General features: G+C 54.5%; 1 protein-coding gene across 3 annotated transcripts in view; it reads left to right on the top strand.

Annotated features, from left to right (window-relative positions):
- ITPK1 (inositol-tetrakisphosphate 1-kinase) overlaps positions 1–23100 on the top strand; it is a 172054-nt gene that overhangs the window by 30367 nt on the left and 118587 nt on the right. The window contains exon 2 of one of the 3 annotated variants that reach the window (XM_025869437.2): positions 12083–12107. The exons of 1 other annotated variant lie outside the window; for it this stretch is intronic. In XM_025869437.2, coding sequence (XP_025725222.1) covers positions 12083–12107 — 25 coding nt within the window. Of the gene's footprint in view, positions 1–12082; positions 12108–12410; positions 13403–23100 lie in introns of those variants that run through there. One more of the 3 variants, XM_025869438.2, reaches the window with a different exon arrangement.

Genomic DNA, 23100 nt, shown 5'->3' with positions numbered 1-23100 from the left:
CGCCTCGGGGTCAAGTGTGGAGGAGGGGCGTCAGCCCAGAGTTGGGGCAGTTGGCTGAGGGGGGGCAGAGGGGCAGCTGTGTCCAGCACAGGTGCTTCTCCAGAAATCCCAGAAGCCTTACCTCCAGACCCGCTGGACCGCCCCCCCCCCCCCGCCCCCCAGGCCACGGGACGAGCATGGTCTTTGCCGACAGATGTGACTTTAGATTATGGTTCCGCTGTGGCTTACTTGGTTTGAGTTTTGGGGCAAATTTCTTTTTTTATAAGTACATGTATAGTTTTTCCAGGTTTATTGAGGTATAACTGAAAAATAAAATTGTACTGAGAGTGTGATGATGTGATTGGATATATGTATGATCTGTGAAGTGATTGTCACACTGTTAATGAACACATCTGTTACCCTACGTATTTACCTGTTTTTGTTGGTGTTGGTGGGAAGAGTTAAGTTCTGCTCACTTCGGTCATACGACACAGCCCTGTCAGCTCTGGTCACCGTGTTACACATTAGATCCTCGGACCTTACTCATCTTGTGACTGAAAGTTTGTCCCTTTTGCCGGCCTCCCCCCTTTTCCTCCTGCCCCCCAGCCCCTGGCAACCACCATTTTACTCTCTGTTTCTACGAGCTTGACTTTTTTTTTTAGATTTCACATGTAGGTGACACCGTGCAGGATTTGTCTTGCTCTGTCCAGCTTCTATTTAGACGAGTTTCTCTGTGAATTTCCTCACTTGAAGACGCAGGACCATCATAACCTCAATGCAGTCGTTGAAATGACACCCCCTCTGGCTCCCATCTCCTCCCTTACCCTCTCTCCCTGGCTCAGGGACAACAGGCCCGAGTGGGAAGTGAGGGGGCCCAGGAATGACTGATGTTACCAATCATTTGTTTGGGTTGTGCCAGGGCTTTGGAATCTTCCCTAAACTTAAGGGTCCCAGGAGCACCAGATGAAGGCACTGCCCGTTTCTGGAGTTGGGTGCTCAGTGCATCTGAGAAGGCAGAGGGGGCTGGGACTTAGCACCTGTAATGGGGGCCCAGCAGGCCCCTGTGGGCTTCGGCGTGCCTCGTGCTGGGCTCAGGCTCCAAATGCCTCTCTTTGGGGAGTGTCTGTCGCTGCTCAGAGTCACTTGGCAGAGTCTGAGGGACTTGGCCTTCAGTGGAGCCAGGTGGCCTCGGAGTGAGCAGTTGGAAGGCCTGGCTGGTTCTGGGCATCTCTCATGGCCCTTAAGGTGGACCCAAGGGTCAGGAATATTTACCCCCCCCACCCCCAGCTTAGACCCAAGGCTTCTAGGTCTAGGGCCGAAGGTCTTCACCGCCCAGACCCAGGACGCCTCTCCCCATCAGGGATCCCTGTGTAGGTGTTTGGTTATGCCCTTTGGAATCCTGGGGGGTGGCGGGGGTGGGGTGGGAAGGTTACTAAAGATTGCTGTTTGAGCTGAGCCCTGAGGGTGACCAGGAGGGAGGCTGTCAAAGCCAGGGCTTCTGGGTGCGGGGATTCTCCGGGCCCCTTTATCACATCAAAGGAAAGGTGAGGGTCCCCCCCACCCCCAAACTCAGAAAACTTAAACCCCGAAGCACTTATTCAAAAATTTCCCCAGCCGCAGGGCTATTTACAGGATGGCAGCGGTGTTCCAAGTCCAAGAGGTCAGTCAAGTAACGGCCTTATCCATCGATGAAGCGTAGGGAGTTGATGCTTAGCTCTGACCATGACCCAGTCCCTCCCGGAGACCAGCCCCGAGGGAAGGCAGCGTGTATGAACACTGTATTCATTTCCTATTGCTCTTGTAGCAAATGACTGCAGACTCAGCCGCTGCACCCAACACAAATGTCTTCTACAGCTCTGGAGGTCAGGAATCTAAAATGTGTCAGCAGGGCTGAGTTTTCCTTCTGGAGGCTGTTGGGAGAAAGTGTGCCTTTGCCTTGCTCAGCTGCTGAGGCTGCCTGCATCCCTTGGCTTGTTGGGGCCACATGACTTTGGCCTCTGCTTCGTTGTCACATCTCCTTCTGACCCTCCCCTCCTGTCTCCGTCTTCTAAGGACCAGTGTGATTACACTGGACCCACCCAAGTGATCCAGGATGCTCTCCTCCCTCCAGACCCTTAACCTTAAGCACATCTGCAAAGCCCCTCCTCCAGGTGAGGTAGCATACTCACAGGTCCTGAGGACACCTGGCAGGGGTGGAGGGCATTATTCTGCCTACCCGAACACTAAGGCTCTTACCGCTTCTCCATCCCACGAATCTTGGACACCCCCTTGAAGTGTCCACATGTGGGCCAGGGGCAGATTAGGATTTGTCCAGAGGTTCGTTAGGAGCCTCCATAGTCATCAAGGGAGAGGCCGGAGCTCAGCCCGTGAGGAGCCTCAGGATTCCAAAGGGCATATTCAGGGGGCCCTGTGGCCACCACGTCTCTAGGCAGGGCTTGTGGCTTGGGGGACTCCTCTGCTCCCAGGCCAGCCCAGGGCTGAAAAGAGAAAGCCCAGCAGTCTTGACAACAATCATATGGGGTCTGCGCTCTGGTGGTGGGCGGCCCAGCAGGAGGGCAGAGACTATTCCCTCCCCCAAACTGCAGGGGCTCAAAGAACCCTTCTCATGGTCTTGGAATCCGGCCGGAAGGGAGCTTTCAATTGCAAGGGAGTGTTAACAGCAGGATCTGGGTGGGTAGAGATGTTTAAGCTCCACTGGAACACAGCCTTTAAGAGTGTCGCTTTCCCAGATGCAGGCCCAGGACACACGTTTGTGCGGTTATTTTAAGGGTGTGTGGTCCCTGGAGGACAGGTGCTAAAAACATTCCGACCTCCACGGGCAGGCTTCTCCCTCCCCCAGTGGCTCCCGAGGAGGAAAATGTCAGCGCGGAATGCCTGTCTCTCCTGCTGTAGCTTATTACTTGGTTTGTTAGGTTGATGTTAAACTGACTTTGCTTCCTTAGGAATGAGAAACTGCTGTGAAGAGAACGGGTTGAGTCATTAGCCCTGAGGCAGGCAAGGCTGACAACTGGGTGGATTTGCTGGAACCAGCCCTTTCTGCAGCCCCTGGGGGTCTCCTTCTAATAACATCCCCGCCCCCCAGCCCCTGCAGTTTAAGGCCCACCCCTAATTAGGAGAAAGGAAAATTATATCTCCTGCAAGGGGCTAGTAAAAGGCTTATAAGGCATTTCAGAGAATTTTTGTATCAAAGGGGGAATGTATCAAGTGCCATTGGGGGAAATCTCAATATTTGTTTTCAGATGAAAAGTTGAGGTGATTTCCAGTCTGAAATGGTGACACTTTGGATGCAGCAGAACACTCCCTTGGGTAATCTCCAGCCTACCCCTGCCTCAGTTTCCCTACCCTGAAAGTTGAGGGATGGGGGTTTTAAAGGTGCCTTGGCTCCTGGCCGCCCTGGCATCTTTCCTTTGCTCCAGGAGGTGCTGGGGAGGTGAGTCACTAGCCCTGCCCCTCACCCACCTCCTGGGTTTACTAGGCAAAGCCGCTTCCAGGGACCCCGTGGGCTTGTTCTGGGTCTGAAGGAACATGCTGACTCAGGCTTCTGCGTCTGCCCTGTGAGGAACCTGCGGCCTGCCCGCCTCCTCCAGGTGGGGCACCTGGTCTGGGGCTGGGGGAAGGTCTTCAGTGATGAGAGTTGGTGACTGTCCAATCAGGGGAAAGACCCTCCCCCCCAAAAAAAGACATATGATCATATGGCAGCTTCCAGTTTATCTGCTTATTTCCTGGAGCTGTCCAAACAGTTCAAATGTTTGTACTGGCTTTAAAACTCTGTTCGTATGTTGCCTTTATATTGGGCCACTTGGGTTTCTGGCATTGTAAGAGGGAAATCCAAGTTGTGAAACTATCGGTAGGTGAAGCAGGCTGTCGAAGAAACAAACAGGCAGGGATGGCTCAGGGTGGGAGCCCTGGCACTGGGAGGCTGGGGCGTTCATTCAGGAAGAGCCTGCAGAGCACCTGCCAGGTGCGGGGTCTGCGGTAGGCACGGGGCGCTGACATCCTGGCCCGGGCCTCGGGGGCCCAGGGTCCAAAACCCGGCACAGGGCAGTCTTCGGTCTCAGAGCCATCCTTTTTGCTCTGGGGAGGGGGCAGGGCAACAGCCTTCAGCTAGTATGATGTTCGAGCTATTCCTAATGGTTGAGCAGTTCCTGATGGTCGAGCAGGAGTTTGCCAGGGGAGGAAGGGCATGGCAGGCAGAGAGAGAACAGTTTGTCCAAAGGCACAGAGGTAGGACAGACCCAGGTGTTTTTGGAAAATGGGGTCCCTCCTGGGAAGGTTTCATGAGAGGAGAGACTGGCTCCACCTTTCCCCCCGACACTTTTATGCTGCACCCCCCCATACTGTGAGCCAGGGGTTGTGCTCAGAATTTGGGGATGTAGACAGAGGCCGCCGGCCATGGTTCTTCGAGGGGTGTTTATCAGGCAGGATAGGCTGCAAAGACAACCCCAGGAGGTTTGCAGCAACAGATTTATTTATAGCTCGTTCATAGTCCAGTGGCTCAGCGCTGGTCTCCACACCCCGGCGTTTCTCAGCCTTGGTGCCATGGACAGTTCAAGCCAGAGAGTCCTTTGTTTTAGGGGGCTGTGCATTGTAGGGCCTCTACTTTTGGATGCCAGGAGCACGTCCTCAGGTGGCAGTCAAAAATGTCTGCAGGTGTTGCTAACTGTCCCCTGGAAGCAAAAAGTGCCCCCTTTGAGAATTACCATGAGCTGAAGGGCGTCTGAAAGGTGTCCTGGTTCCCGGCCTGGCTTTGTGGCCACCCTGCCAGGTTTCTTTTCAGGAGTGGGTCTGGCCCAGCTTTGGGGGGCTGTCTGTGTTCTCACGCTCCCATGGTGGTGGCTGATGTCCCGGAGGATTGGCTGCAGAGCTGGGGGCTGGAAGTTGAAAACTTGAACTTGGAAATGACCTGGGTCACTGTACATTTCATTGGCCAAAGCAAGCCGTGGAGCCCTGCTGAACCTGGGCTGGGGGAGGCGGGCGGGGCAGGGGAGTGCCCGGCAGAGCTGCCAGGATCAGGGGCCGCTGTTAATGTCGTCCACCACAGCGCTCTTAGCTGAGTAGGGTAGGGGGCAGCGACACGGAGCCAGGCAGCCTCTCTATCCGTGCTTGGTGCTGGTGCTGGTGCTCGGGGGCTCTGAGGAAGTTGGGAGCCAAGGAAGGCTCCTAGGGAGGTGACCTCGAGTGTGAGTTAGGTGGTGACGTTGGGGTGGCAGTCGAGGCAGTGGGGAGTCTGTCCGTCTGCATACATGGGTGAGGGAGGAGGCCCAGCTGTGTCTTCAGGGAACCCCGAGTCCTCGGGAGGCCCTCCCAGGGCCTACCCTCTGCAGGGCGGGGAGGGGCAGGAGGCCGGAGGTGGGGAGGTTGCCTGCAGGCCTCGTGGGTGCTAAAGGGCCTTATTATTCGGGGCTCCTGAAATCTGGCATTTACCAAACCGGGCTACGAATGGCTTGGACGAGCGCGTGCCTGGCTTTCCACTCGCATAATTACACACTTCCCTTCTCTAAGTGGTTTTCAGCTCTGGGTGCAGGTGCAGCTTCTTTCTCCTCCCCTCTTGGTGGGAGGGAGCCTGTGTTTCTGGGTTGATTCCCTCTGCTGTGAAATGGTTCCAAGGAGGCCCGGCCTCCCTCTGCAGCTGGGTTATCCTGTAGGCTCGCTTTCAGTGGCAGCTTGCCCCCTGTGGCCAGCCTCTGCTGTGTCTGGGCAGGAGGCACGTGACCGTGGCCTTGCAGATTGCAAGAAAGCAGTTCTTTTTTTTTTTTTAAAGATTTTATTTATTTATTTGAGAGACAGAGAACAAGAGATAGAAAGCACGAGAGGGAAGAGGGTCAGAGGGAGAAGCAGACTCCCTGCCGAGCAGGAAGCCCGATGTGGGACTCGATCCTGGGACTCCAGGATCATGACCTGAGCCGAAGGCAGTCGCCCAACCAACTGAGCCACCCAGGCGCCCAAGAAAGCAGTTCTTGATGAACCCAAGAGCCCCCTTTTCTGGACAGGCTTAATTATTTCATTGCCGCCCTGGTCTCTCCGGAGCTGCCACCGGACTTTTCTCTCCTCGATGGTCAGAGGTGACCTCTGTGTCTCAGCATCACCCTCTCTCCCCTGCTTTACTTGTCTGCAGGCCTCAGGTCTGACACCTGCCCTGGAAGGTCCTGTTGGGCCAGAAGGGTCACACCCATTCAACAGATGTGGAAGCCAAGACCCGGGCCCGGGCCTGCTGCAGGTTTCCATGGGGCCCCGCTCTGTGGTGAGGCAGGCCTGCCTCGTGTTGGGGGTCATTCTCCCAAAGTGTCCCGTGTCGGCCCTCCTGATGCCACACACATTGGCCTCCTTTTGGTGTGGGCTCGTGGACGCGTCTCCCCCGGGGCGCTCTGCCTCCCTGGCTTTGCAGACCTTCTGCTCCTCCTGCTTTTGATCTTCATCAGACTCCTTTGTCGCCTCCTCTCCTCCCACGCCGGGTCATCTTCAGGAAGTGGTGGCCTCTGTCACTTACTGAGCATCTGCTGTCGTCAGTGTGCTAGTGGTCGGTGACAGAAACGCCTGTGTAAAGTGGCTTCAGCAAATGCCCGCGACTGCAGGTCCGGAGAGGACAGGCTCCATGCCGGCCGGATGGAGGGCTTGAGCTCCGGCAAGAGAGTGCTGGCTTCTTCTCCTGCTGTGGCCTCCTCCTTGTAAGTCTGGCCACAGAGAGGCCACGGAGCACTGACGCTCCTGGCCATATGCTCTCTGTGCTGTGGACAGCCCCCCGGGACCTGTCCTGGGTCCTGCGAGGGGCCAGGCCACGTGTTGGCCCTGGAGAGGGTGCAGCCCCTCAGTTGCTTGCGTGCCCATCAGCATCATGTGGGATCAAGGAGGGGCAGTTCTGGGAGGCAGGGAGACGGGACAGAGCAAAGCAACAGAAGCCCACATTCCCAGTGTGGGCCCCAACAGCCCTGTGGGGTGGGTTCCAGGATTCTCCTCACTTGACAGATGGGGAAACTGAGGCATGAGGTACGGTTGGGTCTGGTTCCAGGGTCTCCTCTTAGGGACGCACCTGCCTCTTCCACTTTCACCTGTCTTCCTCGATTGTATTTTCCTAGCCCTGAGCTGTCTGCTCAGCTCAGTTCTCGGTTTCTGATCCCCTCCTGGTACGACCACGGGTGACATAATGGAAGGGTTAGCCATCTTCCGTCCTCTGCTGGTGCTGGCCTGGGGCCTCGGCCTGCTGCGCCCGCACTGGGAGCGGCTCAGCCGTTCTCGTTCTCCTGTGTCCTTCACTCCTGTCCCACGACCTGGAAGGGCTGCCCCTGGATGAGCCCTCCCACCCCCGTCTGGTCCTGCTACTCCCCAGGCACAAGTTGCTCCTTGCTCCCATGCTTGGCTGCTCCGGAGCAACACCCGGGGGCTTGGCAGAGCCCCGAATGCCTCCCAGGCTCTGCCCCCAGACGTCCTGAATCAGAGTCTGCAGGACCAGGCCTTGAATTGGGGTTTTTGACAAGCTCCAGTGGGGATTTTAGTTGTCCACCCTGGTATTTGGGATCCGCCGGCCCGCAGGGTAAAGGCCAGGCTGCCCTGTGACATTCCAGGCCTCTCTGGCCTGCCCGCATCTTCTGGCCCCTTCTCATTGCCCCTGCGCACCCCTCTCTGTGGATCTTGTGCTCCCACACCTGCAGGCACCTTTTGGGAAGGGAGCAATCCTCATGCTGTTCCTTTTTAACCTCTCCTCCCAAGGGTCTTGTCTCTTGTTCCCCTTCATTGAAATGGCCGACGCCGCCTCCTCCCTGAAGCCTTCTCTGACGCTCCCCCTCCTGCCCTGAAAGGATAGTTTGCTTCGAAAATGAGCATTTTAAATTCCTCAAGGCTGTGCTCTCCTCGGACTTCTGGCAAGGAGGAGTCCTTTTACAAAACAGATCTTCCCTTCACAGTGATCCAGCTTTTGGAAAAACAGGTTTATAATTATGACCTGCGGGGGTGGTTCTCTGTCCAAAACTTATTAATCAGTATTTATCAAGAAAGCAACAGTTTTAGATCCTGTACAAGTTTTCTCCAGGTGCAAGGTTGAAATAAACTTCTTTAATTATTTAACTTTAACTTTTTATTGTTGCTTTTTCTATCAAATTTGGGGCTTGATATCTATGCTTATTATAGAAAACTAGAAAATACAAGGAAATGTCAAGGAAAAAAGCCACCCATGTCTTTCCTGCTGCGGCCACAGCTGACAGGCGGTGCCCGCCCTCCCGGTCTGTTTGCCAGATACTCGAATAGTCAAGTGTGCGTAGAATCGGGCCTGAACGCTCCCTGTAGGGCAGTCTCATGCTCCCAGAATGGGCCTGGTTTCAGCTCCTCTATGAGCAGGACTTGGAAGCTTTTCTAGATAAATCCTGAACTCTCTATCTCACGTTATTTTTAAAAATAAGATTTTATTTATTTATTTGCAGAGTGCGCACGAACACAAGCAGGGGGCGTGGCAGGGAGAGGGAGAAGCCGGGAGCCCGATGCGGGGCTCGATCCCAGGACCCCGGGACCATGACCTGAGCCGAAGGCCGACGCTTCACTGACTGAGCCCCCCAGGCGCCCCTGCTTCACGTTATTGATTGGTTGATCTCTTCATGCCTTTATCAGGCATTTACTTTACGCCAAGCCCTGGGCATGGTGGCAGCTGGAGTTTTACCTATTATTTAAAAGATAATTAAAGAAAACAGTTCCTGGTGCTTGAGAATCTGTTGTTGGGTGCACGGGGCGCAGCGCCCCGGCGGGAGAGTGTGCGGTGGGGCGGAAGTCTTCTCACCCGTCCCTCCAGCTGCCCTTGCCCTTGACCAGGGGCCACCCTACACCATATTCTTCCGTTCTTTCCTGTACCTTCAGATTCATTCTGTGTGTGTGCAAGCCCACGTTCTTGTGCTGGATGGTGTTCTTAACCCAGGACGTTGCAGGCAGCACACAGAGCTTTGCACCTTGCGCCTTCACCTAGACAAAGCCTTCTGGGCGCATGGAGGGGTTCCTCGTTCTTTTTACTTACTGCCTAGTATTTCTCGGACCACGTGTGGTTTCTTAATGGCCCCTCTTATGGTCTTTCGGTCTTCCGCTGTCGCAGTGACCAGCCTGAAACACCGCCCATGTGAGGACGTCTGTGGGGCAGGATGGGCGCGGGCGTTTTCAGGAGGACTGGTAATCCCTTGACAGCGAGTTCTCTGGCTTATCTTCTCCTCCCTCCTCCCCCTTGGTGTCAGAAACCAATTTCTGGACTTGGGGAATTTCAGGAGCCTGCTGCTTGGGAAGTGAGGATTGTTGGTCTCTTGGTCCCACAGGAGTTTCAGAGGAAGGAATGAGGCCCCGGTAGGTTTATGTTCTCCTTTGCGGAGTGGGCTGCAGTGGTGCGCATGGGGTCCCGCCACTATGGGGCCTGTGACTTCCTGCCTGCCGCCCTCCTCGCCGCTCCCCCCTTACACCGAGGCCCTGCGGTGCAGAGACCAGGCTGGCCGTCCTCTGTGCCTCCCCTGCCGGCCCTGCTGTGCCTGCTGGTGACAGCCCGGCCGTGGGGCAGCCCACACTTCCTGAGGCTGCCCGGCCTCTTGCTTTCTCATCCGAGTAACAGGTCATCACTGCCCCGCCCTGCTGGGGCTGAGGAAGGCATCGGCGGGCAGAGAGCACCCAGTGCACCTTAGCTGCCCTGGCTGAGGGGGTGTCTCCCTTGTGGGCTGATGTGGGCTGAAAGGGGAGCCCCTCTCTTTTCTGCCAGAGTCGAGATAGATCCTGTTCTTGGAGCTCTGAGCTACAGAGGAGCTAGTCTGGCTCCTGGGAGCTCATTCTCACTTAATATTTTTAGCCTGCCTGTTCTCAAGATGAACTTGGTGTTGTTGTTTCTTTCATGTTACGGGTCTCTTGTGTTTTCAAAGTTGGAGTCCTGTTTGTTTTTTAGGACTGGGGGAGGGCAAGCTGACTGGGACGGTGTCAGATGTGGGCAGATGGGCAGTGACTGCGTTCGGCCTCGGAAGGAGATGAGAGCCACACGCCGGGATAATCGGGATGCCATGAGGATTAACTCAAAGGGGAAACCCAGGGCCTGGCGGCGGCCCAGCGCAGGCCTGTCCACCTGGTGTGGGTCGCGTCCACACACGCCCGCTGTCCCCTTCGGTGCCATCTGTCCTTCCTGTGGTGCGGCCCCAAGTCTTGTCCTTGGGGACTTCCCAAGGAGCTGTTCCCTCAGCTGTTCAAGACTTCTTTCCTGGAGCGGGGCCAGGGGCAAAGTGAGGAGTCTCTCTGAACCCAACCTGGCTAGTCCCCGTCATGAGTCAAGTAGCCATGGGCCGGTCACTGTCACCGGTGCTCAGGTGGAGCAGGACAATCTGGGAGTGAGGCCGAGGCTCTGAGGTGTCGCTGCTGTGGGTGCTGGTGGCCCAGGGCTGTGCTCTGTGCCCAGTCTCTCCCCTCATGACGTCAGGGAAGCCAAAGGGTATTGGCTATCATTCTGGAACTGTTCTGGAGCTGTGCAGAAGCTGAGTGATGGTGGGGACCCCTGGAAGCATCAGCCACTGTGGTTTTCAGATTGGGTTCCTTGGGACCTGGGGCTGTGTTGAGGTGTTGGGGGTTGAGGGGAAGTTTGGCTCAGCGTATCCCACAGTGAGAACCGGTCTGTCTTGCTGTCTCATGTAGCGGCTTCCTTTCGAGGTTCCGCTGGGTGCCGGCTCTCAGGAGGTGTCGGGAAACACCCCGATGCTCTAACCAACAAAATGTAGGATTGGCAGGCATCACCTCCGCTGTGTTGTGTGAGGGGATGGTGACGGTGCCCAGGGGGCTTTGTGCCCACCTCCTTCCCTAGACTGTGAGCCCGTTCAGGGCCTGAGCGATGTCTGTTGCATTTGGTGTGCCCGTGAGTGCTGGGCCAGGCTGGGCACAGGACCCTGAGCTGAGTGTTATGTATTTGCGTTTAGGGGGTGTCTGTATGCCAGGCAGCTGCCGTAACTAAGCACGTGGTACACATAGCCATCGAACCTGCCATAGTCCCTGCTCTGATTTCCAACCTTGCCTGGTCACAACCTCCTCTGAGCACCTCTGGGGGGCCCCGGCCTTTCTTCCCAGGAAAATGCACATGGGCCTGGCCATGGGCATGCCATTGGCATTCCACATAGACCCCTGTGCCTGCCCCAGCATGCTGCCCCAGGAGACAGCCCAGAAGGACTCTGGAACAAAGGGCTGGGATGGTGGTGGTCCCAGGTTCTTGGGAGTATTTTGGCTTTGGGTAGGTCGGTAGGGCGAGGGTGTCGTGGGTTGGGGGAGGCTTCCTAGGAGAGCTTCTCTCTGAGCTACATCCAAAAGGCTGGGATGGAAAGTGTGGACCAAGGCTTGGAGAAGTGACACAGCCCATGTGCCCAGATGCTTGGGGTGGGGGGAGGTAAAAGTGGGTGAGTTGCAGGGGGCCTTTGTGTGTTCCTCAGAGACCCTGACCCCTTGTGTAGTGGGGTGGGGTGAGTTAGGGCATGTGTGTGGGAGAACAGTGGCCATGGGATTGTGGGTGAGAGGTGGAGGAGGCAGGCTGGCAGCAATATTGGCGAGGCCCGTGATGGTTGAACCAGGCTCAGAGGACGCATAGGGCGTCAGTGGGGGCTAGAGATGGCCAGGATTGCACTAACTGAGCCGAGCAGGGGCCTCCTGCAACATGGGAGAGTGGATGGATTGAGGCAGAGCTGGGAGGCCAGGCCAAGGTGTTAGACCAGATAGCAGAGAAAATGGGGAGCCATGGGAGGTGGTGGAGCCAAGGAGGGAAGGTCAGACCATTGGTGGTAAATGTGGTGGAGGGGAGCATCCTGGGTGCAGCTGTGCCCATGAAGGGCTGCCCCTGAGATTGGAGAGGGAGACAGCTGGCTGTGAGGAAGACCAGCAAACTTGGGGTCTTTGTAGAATGACAGCCAAGTCCCTCTGAGAAACGACTCTCTCTCTCTGCCAAGAGGCGGCCTTGAGGACTGACTAGGAGTTCACAAACCTTCCCTCTGCTAATGGGGCTGTTGTGGGACTGTGCTTGAGGGGTGCAGCCGCAGGCTCTCCCATGCCTTCAGCTGGCTGCAGTGAATGTTCTGGAAGGATGCTTCCTGACTGCCTGGGTAACCTTTGTTTTCTCTGTTTCTCTCCACAGAAAGCGAGGGATAGAAGTGGTGCAGGTGAGTACAGACCACGCCCTCGCCATTTTTCGTGTGGGTGGGCCTTTTAGGGCCCCCCTTTCCTCCTCTCCCCCAGGAGTCTGGGCGCTTGAGCGCCTTCACTCGCTTCTCATGTTTAACTTCTCCCCATGTAGAGCCTCCGTGATCTCTGCCCTGGCAGGACGTGGGTTGTGGTCGGTGGTCTCTGGGGTTTGTGGAGTTGCGGTTTCTTCATCCGTGGGGGAGAGCTGGGGCTCTGGCTGGGGGTGGGGGTAGGCAGGGTGGGGGAGCCTGGCCACCCAGCCAGGTGTCTGGGGTCCTCTTGCCCCCCATGGTTTGTCTCTGTCTGCCCTTCTCCTCTGCCAGGGAAGCACGAGCCCCCCTGGGCCCCTGCCTTGGCTGCTCGGCCCTCTGGGGGTGAGCCCTCTCCTTTCTCGGACCATGCTTGTAAGTGGTATCATTGCCAAGACGACTCTTGCCCCCCGCCCTTCTCCCCCGGACTCCTAGGTCAGGTGCGTCCCCTCCCTGCTGTCAGTCCGGCCACATCTGATCTCCCCTATGGGCGCCTGGCTTCTGGAGAGTGGACAGAGTCAGTGGGGGGTGGGGGCGCTCCTGATCCCCATGCTGCCTCACCCTGGGGTGGACTTGGGTCAGGTGCTCATTGGCTGGAGAAGGAAGGATGGATGGAGAAAGAAGCCCTCCCAGGGCCTGGGGTGGGCTCTGCCCCAAAATAGATGTACACACTCTGACAGCAGCCAGGGCGGGGGAGTGTTGCTGGGGTGGGACTGGGTTTCCTCTCTGGAAGCCTTGGTGGAGGGTTGCTGAATGAATTCTTCCTCTGGTCTCCCTCCTTGTAGTGGGTTGAACTTGTGTCCTGGAGGTTGAGGTTCGTTTCCGGGGAGGAGGTAGTTTCTGGAAGCCCCTCATCGACTGTCGATTTTTCATCCAGGCTCATTTTAGTTCTGCAAAGTTGCGTGATCTGCACTGAGTTTTCCTGTGGACCTAAATTTCTTGGACATTAAAAGGGGGAAGTCAGAATTCAGGAATGGCTAAGACATGTGCTTTCGGGGCCATTTCTGATTGATTGGTAGTGGCTGCCGGGAGGGTTCTAAGCCTTCCCTGAGGTTAGCTACAGCGCTTGTCAGGGTTTGCAGAGAAATTTCTGTGGGGAGCAGTTTTTAGAGGAAGTGAATTCATGTGCTCACCAGCAGACATGTTACTTAAAAGGGGAAGAAATGTGCCCTTCCCCCAATACCTGATTCCTGTCCCGGAGGACCCCAGACTCATACCGTGGGATGCTCCTACCCCTGCCACAGGTAGGAGGGGAGGGGTGGGGAGAGGGGAGAGGGCCTTGGAGTTTCAGGATGTGAGGGCAACCTGGGGGGCAGTGGGTTTGCTTTACATGGCTTCCTGGGAAGATTTAGACTAAAACCTTTAATCCACTTAGTCCGGGGTGGAACGGGAGGCTTGGAGCCATTGTTCTAGAATTTACCGGGGAGAAGAAGAATTGCAAAATCTTCCTTGATGTGTCTGCTGTTCACTTTGGTGATGACTTGGGGGAGGAACTGGTGGCTGCGGACCAGAGAGAAGCCAAACTGGACGCTTTCCACACCAGTACCTAAAAATAAAACCCACCGCGATGCCTCTTTCTGCACCTCCTCCTGGCGTCCCCCCAGTGTTTGGAGAACTTGGAATTTCAAGATACAGAGAAAGACTCTTTGCAAAATTTGGAATCCAAGACCCTTGGCTGGTTTTTCAGAATCAGCCAGGCCCCTGTGGGCCGCTGGATGCCGGGGATGGGTGCTTGCCACACGCGAGGTGTCGGTGACCGACGGAGGGGGCAGGAAGGGGGGAGTGAGCGTGCCGTCAGCCAACGCCAGTCTTTCTTGTTTTCTGGGCTCATTGCCCCAGTGGTATTGTCCCTTTTTGTGCAGCCAGCCGGTGACAGGAGTAGTGTTTTAGAGGTGAGGAAACGGAGGCTCAGGATAGCCCTTGGGGAACTTGGCTGGTAAGTGGCAGCGTCGGGGTTTGATTGTGGGTCGCTGTGTCTCCAGAGCCCATGGTTTTTCTGCTAACCGGGGCTCTTTTGCACGTTACTTTTACTCAGTGTTCCATTTACTAAATGTTTCCAGGCTTCTTATCACCTGGGCTTTGGTTACTATTTTTTTTTTTTTAAGATTTATTTATTTATTTTAGAGAGACGGAGAAACAGCTCATGAGTGAGCGGGGGGAGGGGCAGAGGGAGAGAATCCTCAAGCAGACCCCCTGCTGAGCGCAGCGTCCAAGGTGGGGTTTGATCTCGGGACCCTGAGATCATGACCTGAGCCTAAGCCAAGAGTCAGACACTCAACCAACCGGCTCACTCAACCAGGCGCCCCTTGGCTCTGGCTACTATTTAAAAAAAGGATATTGGGGCCCAGGGTCAGGAACCAAGAGGATAAAGTGCTGGTAAGATCTTGCAGTGTCCTCGAGTCGGGACCACGTCAGGGGCATTAGTTCTGCTGCTGCTAGTGAATGGCGGTCGTAACAACGTGAGTGTTAATGTTTACTGGGGATGGTGGTGTGCCGGGCACCAGCGCCGTGTACTTGCGAGAAGCATCTGTGGCTAAGCTCTCCAAGGGAGGGTGGGAGCACATTTCAGAAAGCAAATCTTGCTGCTCCGCAACTCCTTCACGTGCTCGTTCCCGCGGCACGCGTGCTTGGGGAGGAGCTTTTAAACCCTCCTTCCTGGCACCCTTTCCACAGCAGCCCTCCTCCCGTCTCCACAGAGCCCCTGCACGTAGCAGTGACGGTCAGGATCGCCTGGGCTCACCTTTCTGGCTGTGTGACCTCGGGCCAGTTGCCTGACCGCCCGGGGCCTCAGTCTCCCCATCTGTAAAATGGGGATAATAGTTGTGCCTGTCCCCTGGGATCACGTGAGGCCTAATTGAGTTAATTTGGGTAAAGCAGTTGGCGCCATGCCTGGCACACAGGAAGCTTGTTCTTTACATTGTCCACAGCAGATGTGACCCTGGGGCACCAGACCTGCCAAGGCCTTGCGGCTGGTCACTGTGCTCTCAGGGCAGGTGAGGTTTCTCCAGTTCTTTCCTTGCAGCAAGATTGTGAAAGGACCTGATTCAGTTGTCGGCTGATAGAACATTAAAAATGATTTTGGATAACAATTACTGTAACTCTTGACATGTCATTTTAAAGGAATTCAGAGAATTTGCTATGTAAATCTTTCTCCATGTTTTTATTTGTTTGAAGAAGTGGTCTCAGCGCTTGTGTCTATAAAAATTGAAAAAATACAATTGACAATAAACTCTGCCTTTGTGGATACATGAAATACTTCTTAAATATTCCTGTTTGTCTCTCTCTTGAGATGTATTTCTGATAAGGTTTAATGTTTTATGTTTATTCCTTGTACAGTTTGTAATGTTTCTGTCATAGGGATCAATTATGTACTAATAGTAACTGTAATAATAATTCAGTCCAGAAGAAAATTTCTGACAGAGCTTTATGGTCACACAAAATTAAAAAAATTAAAGCATTTATATACTTACTTTTTTTTTGCCTCGTAGTGTTAATAGACTAATCAGTAAAAGGCCTTTACACATGAAGTACACTGAGGGATGTGGTTTGGAAATTGGAATTTGAGGAGGCAAAAGGAACTTTTCGAAATTTCCAAGTGTAGAGGAAGAACCGGATTCTGTAATTTTAGGATGGATGACGGTGGATCTCAAATTGCGATGGTATTTAGATTCCCCTGGATCCATTTAAAAGAGAAACAGTAACAGTTTTATTTTGAAATGTTAATATTTACAATATGTTGGAAATTACATCCTCTACAAGTATTTAAACTTAACCATGAGAAATTTTAGATGTCAACTTGCAAATGTACAAATAGATACATAATTTTAAACATTTATTCTGGGGGCTTTGGTGTGAAGGCCACTGCTTTTGAACATTACCCCACTGACTTCTCAGAACCGGGCTCTGAAGCAGGTACCGTCTTGGAGAGGGCTCCCAGGCCATCCAGAGGCCCCTCCGGGCTGGGCCACTCAGACTCCCGGCCTCTGCACCCACTGAGGTGGTGGGCCTGTCTGCAGGCCGACCGGCCTCCCCTAACCGGGCTCTGTGAGGCCAGGGCATGCTCTGATACGGAGAACCTGCTGCTCTCCCTGCTCACGTAGCGCGGGAAGCCCCGAGTCCAGTAGGGCCGGGAGGAGTGGAAATCGTGCCTTCTGTCTAACGTTGGGGCTCAGGCAGGCAGACGAGGGGAGAGTGGAGTGCGCTGTGGGACAAGGTGCCCCCCATCCTCCTCGTCCCGAGGGGCTGCCTGTGGTGACTGAGGGTCGCAGGTAGCCCTTTGCCTCAGTTTCTTCCTTGGTGTTATTGTAAGGAGGATGCTGGGCACACAGGCCCCTGACCGGCCATCTCAGGCCTTGCTTGGCCATTGAGGAGGCCCCTGGTGGCCAGCAGGTTGGGAAGCCCCGGCTCTCTCTGCAGCAGCACTCAGCAAGCAGGTCTTTTCCTGGGGGCCTGCTGAGTCCCAGGCCCCAGGTGTGGGGGACTCACAGGGACCAAAGCCCGGCGCCTTCCGCTGTCGGCAGTCTGGAAGAGATTGTTTAGTCAGGAAGGCTGCCCCAAGGAGGCAGGGTGAGCCCGGCTGGTGGCTATAAGCCTTGTCCTGACAGAGCCAGGCCAGCAGGCAGGTTCAAGCCCACAGTCCCGACCAGGGCTTTGCCTGCTCCCCAGGCCATTCTGCTTCTGCTCCTGCGACACACAGGTGCTAGACAGGACCAAGTGCCAACTACGGTACAGCCACCACTGTTCACCCAGGGAGCCTTTGTTGGGAGCAAACATGTCTTGGACCCTTGGGTCATCTGTGGCCTTGGGCTCTGCTGAGGGCCGAGCAGGAAGCTCGCATCAGCCCTGCAGGACGGTGTCACCTGGGGAGCGTTTTCCCGCTTTGACCTGCTCTGTGGGAAGGGCTTGAGAGGGACGCCTGGGAGGTTCTCTGTCCCTGGACCCCACCGCTGCTTGCTAGGGCAGCCCTGAATTTGATGGAAGGAGATCAGGCGAGAACAGCACACCCTGTTGTCCTGTGATCTCCAGCCTCCACATCCTCGGGAAGCAGTGTTCTGCATCCTTCCCTCTGCCTCACATGTCCTGGGGCTTTCCACCAGGTGTTTGCAGAGCGCAGGGGGAGAAGGAGAGGACCAGCTGTAGGAGAGGGGGTTGGAGTCGTATTTTAGAATGCAAAGGAGCAAGCCGGAGTGTGGGAGGTACAGCTACCCAGCAGAGATGGGCCGGCTTCCTTCCAAATTCCTTGAGAATTCGGACATGATGAAAGCCCGTCTCTGGAGCAGCTGCTGTTTCTCAGGCGGGCGAGGATGGAAAGGAGGTTCCCCAGTTTGCAGAAGAGCGCAGGGCCGGCAGCAGGCCTTTGCTCTGGGCTTCTCCAGAATGTTGCTTGTTTGGGATGTTGGAGTGCCTCGTATACGTGTTTGCTCAGCTTCTGGGCGAGCCATCCGGGAAAGGAGGTTGGGTGGAGAGCATCAAGCAGAAAGGGAAAGACTGAGAAAGAGATGGAAGGATGGCAAGAGCTGGAGGATGCGTGCTGGGCATCTGGGTGGGAGCTGCCGTGGGGACTGTCCCCGAGCTCATGGGCGAGCCCCGGGGCGCTCTGGGGCTTGTCTGTTCTGTGCTGGGGGCCTGTGAGGACACAGGAGGGGACAGCTAAAGGAAGGGCTGGGCAGAGGGTGAGGAAGGCCTTGTAGGGAAGTTGATGCCTCTTGATACCGGATACGCTGGGCCAGGGGCGGGTGGGGAGTGAGGGACTTGAATGTCATTGCAGGCAGGGAGCACAGGTGGGAAGGACCCAGAAGCTGGGCAAGGGTGTCTGTTGACTGGGAGTGGTTTGGAAGCACTGGGGCCTTGGCCCTGCAGGAGCTGGCAAGTGGCCAGGTTGGAGAGGGCGGCAGGGCCAGACCTAAGGAGAGCCCGTGAGCTGTTCATGCGGCATTGGTTTGGAGGGCATTGAGGGGCTTCTGTGTGGGAGGGGGTGTGTGCCCCAGTTAGAGGCCATGGCAGAAGATCCCCCAGGAGGGCACATGGGGGTCGATTACATAAGGCTGGGCCAGAGGGTGGAGAGCTGGGTCTTCTGGAAGGAGCCTGGGGCTGTGGCCTTGGGGGGGTGGTGGTGGTGGTGAGGGGTCTGGCTGGAATTAATGCAGTAGTGGAAGGCAGGGGGAGACAGGGGGTAAGGCGTGGGTAGGTGTGGCGGGGGAGTGGGAGGGAGGGGTCACTTCCCAGACTTCTCACTTATTTCGTGCAGTGGGCCCGGGAGGATGCAGCCCTGGGGAGGGAGGGCTGGTTCACGCAGGTGCCTTGAATCCAGGCAACGAACGGGCTTCCTCACTTAAAGCCAGAGGGCGAGCCCATGGGCCGAGTCATGTGCTTCTCAACCAAGGCTCACGGATGCTCAAGTCTCTGTTGGGCTTTAAAAAATGTATTTGTTACTTGGGTAATATTTTCAGTGGTCCAGAAATTGCTTTAAAAGGTACACAGTTAAAGGCGTCCAATGATTAATCCCCAGCTGGGTTCCCTCTGCCACCAACCCTCCCTAGATTTTATTTCCAGGTGATTGGGGCCCAGGAGGGGTGGACCCCTGCGAACGCCTGCCTTTCATCTGCTCCCTCTGCCCGGCACTTTGGAGCCAAGTGTCAGGGGCTGTGGGAACATGGGCTGCTCTGGTGTTTACTGGGGGGCCTGACATCCCTGCAGCAAAGGGGCCCATGGCAACTGTCCAGCCACCTCCTCGTGGGCGGGACTTCTGAAGGCTCCGGAGGGTGGCTCTGGCCCTGACCTCTGACAGCAGACCCGAGCACCTCCAGGCAGTGTGGCCATGGGATTGGGAAATTGACTCTGTACAGGACATTTCCATGGTCATTGGGGTCCATTATTGGGATCCACGTTGTTCCTGGCAGTGCTTGACCCCCACCCCGTGGAGCCCAGAGACCTGGGTTCGAGTTCCCATTAGTGTGTTTTCTGACTGTGTGATCCCATTTCCATCGTCTCTAAAATGAGAGGACACTTAACCACACAGGACTGAAGATACCTGATAGAAGCTTAAGGAATACGGGTTTATTGTCGCTCACCCTTTGTTTATGGGGGGAGGTGGGTACAGCTATACGTGAGACAGTGATGCTTAGAAAAATACGTCGTCTGGTGTAAAGAATGGTCTGGGGGCGCCTGGGTGGCGCAGTCGGTTAAGCGTCCGACTCTTGGTTTCGGCTCAGGTCATGATCTCAGGGTCCTGGCAACGTGCAGTCGGCTTGGGAGTTTCCCTCTCCCTCTGCCCCTTCCCACTCACTCATGCTTGCCCTCTCTCAAATAAATCAATCTTAAAAAAAAAAAGAATGTGGTCTGTTTGCCCCACCCCACCCCACCCCATCCAGGTAACACTGTGGGGTTCCTAACCATTGTGGATTTGAGCTGAAGTCCTTTTTAATTTATTTTTTTCATTAATTATTTAAAAAGTAGGCTCCAGCACCTGGCCGCTCGAGCTCAAGGTCCCCGCGCACCGCTCCTTCCCGAACGCTCCAGCCTCCCAAAAAGTAGGCTCCATGCCCAATGTGGAGCCCAGTGCGGGGCTTAAACTGATGACCCTGAGATCGAGACCTGAGCTGAGATCAAGAGTTGGCCGTTCCGCTGACTTGAGCCACCCGGGCGCCCCTAATTGCTTTTTAAAGATAGAATTTGTTTTTTTACTATTTGAAATGTAGGTGTTTGCATTTTTTTCTTTCTTTTTTTTTTTTCTTCAAAACATTGAAAATTATCTTCATTCTTAAGCATTTACTTAAGGTATATGTGTGACAGTGTTAGACAAATTTATGTGAGTGTTTTTTCCAATAATGCCACCATGGGGTGGGGGGAGCCTTCTGTAAATCAGGGTCTGCTCTCCTTAGATGTTTTCAGGAGCCATTCAGGAGCAATGGCCTCTGGGAGGACAACGTGGGAAAATGCTCATGAGCTGCTGAGTGCCGCCCCTGTCTATGCTGAATGGTTTCCGTTCTGTCAAGTTTATTTTTATTCTTGAGCTTTTTAGGCTCACTGTTGCAAATAGAAACAGTCTCTGACGTCGGGGTAGTCCTGTGGCTTCAGAGGCTTGTGAGTCTCCGTTCTGGGGTGTTCTCTCCCCAGCCTTCAACTCACTGAGTCAACTTGAGCTTGTCCTTAAAACAGAAAGCACCCCTTCCAGGGAAGCTGGGCACCAGTGTGTCTTGGTGGGACCCAGGCCTCTCTGCATGCTGAGGCTGGGCTCCGGCTCCCTGGCCTCCTCTGCCCTGGCCCCCTCCACCCTGGTCCCCTCCCAGTACTTCATGTAAAAGCAGAGAGATGGGAGGGGGAGTTTGGGGGAATAGGGAGGGAAAGGGCAATAGGAAGAGCCAGAAGCAAAGATTCTGCCTTGAAAGTCGCTGTCTGTTTTGGGGCTGCTTGGAGGTGAAGTCATCTGGGGTGTTGCTACTCAAAGTGTGGTCCACCGGCCATGGGCACGGCTACGTTGCCCTGGGCGTGGTCCGGAGCTGGTCAGAGCGCCCAGCCCAGAGCTGCTGAAGCCCGATCCCCAGTGCAGCTGGGCGCACCGTGCCGGCGCAGTTGGGGGGACACCTCTTGGGGGGGGGGCGCTGACTGCACGAGACGGGGGATTGACAGGAGGGCCCTGGGTACACAGCCAGCACTGAGAGGAGCAGGCTCTGCCTTCAGCTCCACTTCGCAGACCACCAGGCGGCTTGAGTCGTTGGCTAACAAGCTGGCGTTGCCCTCCCCACTGTCATGTTTTCATTTGTGCTGTTAGATGTGACACCTTCCCTGCTCTCCCAGCAGACCCCCTCTGTGCCCAGCAGGAGCTATGAGTTGAGGTCTCCTTCTGGACCAGAACTTTCTTGTCTCTGGGGAGTGCAGGGCCTGGCCCTGGTGTGTGCTCCGTTCACTGGGTGAGCGAATTAAGGACTGAGCTGTCCCCACAGGACGGGGCAGGCCCCGAGTGTCTGTGTTGGTTAAAAAAACAAACCACAACTAAAAAAAATTCTTGATTATTCTTTTCCTCATTAAGTAATATGTGCTCATTTTTTGAAATTTTGGGAGAGAAAGACAGGCTTAAAAATGAAAGCCCAGGGGCATCTGGGTGGCGCAGTTGGTTAAGCGTCTGACTCTTGGTTTCAGCTCAGGTCGTGATCTCAGGGTCATGAGATCAAGTACCGCGTTGGGCTCCACACTCAGCGCAGAGTCTGATTGAGACTCTCTCTCTCTCTCTCTCTCTCTCTCTCTCCCTCCCTCCCTCCCTCCCTCCCTCCCCTTTTGCACCTCCCCCTGCTTGTGCTCTGTATCCCTCTCTCTCGAATAAATCTTTATTTTTTTATTATATTAGTCACCATACAGTACTTCATTAGTTTTTGATGTAGTGATCCATGATTCATTGTTTGCGTATAACACCCAGTGCTCATTGCCATACGTGCCCTCCTTAATACCCATCACCGGGCTACCCCATCCCCCTACCCCCCTGCCCCCTAGAACCCTCAGTTTGTTTCCTGGAGTCCACAGTCTCTCATGGTTCGTCTCTCCCTCTGATTCCCCCCTTCATTTTCCCTTCCTTCTCCTAATGTCCTCCCTGCTATTCCTTATGTTCCACAAATAAGTGAAACCGTAGGATAATTGACTTTCTCTGCTTGATTTAGTTCATTTAGCATAATCCCCTCCAGTTCCATCCATGTCGATGCAAATGATGGGTATTCATCCTTTCTGATGGCTAATATTCCGTTGTATATATGGACCACATCTTCTTTATCCATTCATCTGTTGAAGGGCATCTCAGCTCTTTCCACAGTTTGGCTATTGCGGACATTGCTGCTATGAACATTGGGGTGCAGGTGGCCCTTCTTTTCACTGCATCTGTGTCTTTGGGGTAAATACCCAGTAGTGGCAATTGCTGGGTCATAGGGTAGCTCTATATTTAACTTTTTGAGGAACCTCCACACTGTTTTCCAAAGTGACTGTACCAACTTGCATTCCCACCAACAGTGTAAGAGGGTTCCCCTTTCTCCACAACCTCTCCAACATTTGTTTCCTGCCTTGTCAATTTTTGCCATTCTAACTGGTGTAAGGTGGTGTCTCAGTGTGGTTTTGATCTGAATTTCCCTGATGGCTAATGATGATGAACATTTTTTCCTGTGTCTGTTAGCCATTTATATGTCTTTGGAGAAGTGTCCATGTCTTCTGCCCATTTTTTGACTTTGTTATTTGTTTTTTGGGTGTTGAGTTTGAGAAGTTCTTTCTAGATCTTGGATACCAGCCCTTTATCTGTACTGTCATTTGCAAATATCTTCTCCCATTCTGTGGGTTGCCTCTTTGTTTTGTTGACTGTTTCCTTTGCTGTGCAGAAGCTTTTTATCTTGATCAAGTCCCAAAAGTTCATTTTCGCTTTTGTTTCCCTTGCCTTTGGAGACGTGTCTTGAAAGAAGTTGCTGTGGCTGATGTCAAAGAGGTAACTGCCTATGATCTCCTCTAGGATTTTGATGGATTCCTGTCTCACATTGAGGTCTTTCATCCATTTTGAGTTTATCTTTGTGTATGGTGTTAGAGAATGGTCGAGTTTCATTCTTCTGTGTATAGCTTTAAAAAAGATGAAAGTGCAGAGATAATCATCGAAAAGTTATTTTAGTCTTTTCTCGTCCCTTTACCTGAAATATGCTATTTGTTACTTATGTGAATCTGGGTTGGGGGTTTCTGTGTCTGTAGGTTCTGTGACCTGCGTTTGGGGGCTGGACGAGCATGTGCTCGTGCTGTTCCATCACCTTGAACTGACCGTTCCGGGGGTGGTGTGCGTTTTCCGCCGTCAGGCCGTCCCCAGCTCTGTAACTGTTTCTTGGCTCCAGAGCCTCGGGTTCTCATGGTTTCTGGTTTGCCGCTCCTAACAGTGCTGCCATGAGTGTCTGTTCACATTCCGGGTTCTGTCTTTGGGTCACCTTCT

The sequence above is a fragment of the Callorhinus ursinus genome, unplaced genomic scaffold, assembly GCF_003265705.2.
Source record: "Callorhinus ursinus isolate GAN/ISIS: 27379988/994484 unplaced genomic scaffold, GSC_fseal_2.0 scaffold8, whole genome shotgun sequence".
Taxonomy (NCBI): domain Eukaryota; kingdom Metazoa; phylum Chordata; class Mammalia; order Carnivora; family Otariidae; genus Callorhinus; species Callorhinus ursinus.
The sequence above is the reverse complement of the archived record's forward strand: the minus strand, read 5'-3'. Positions and strand labels throughout refer to the sequence as shown.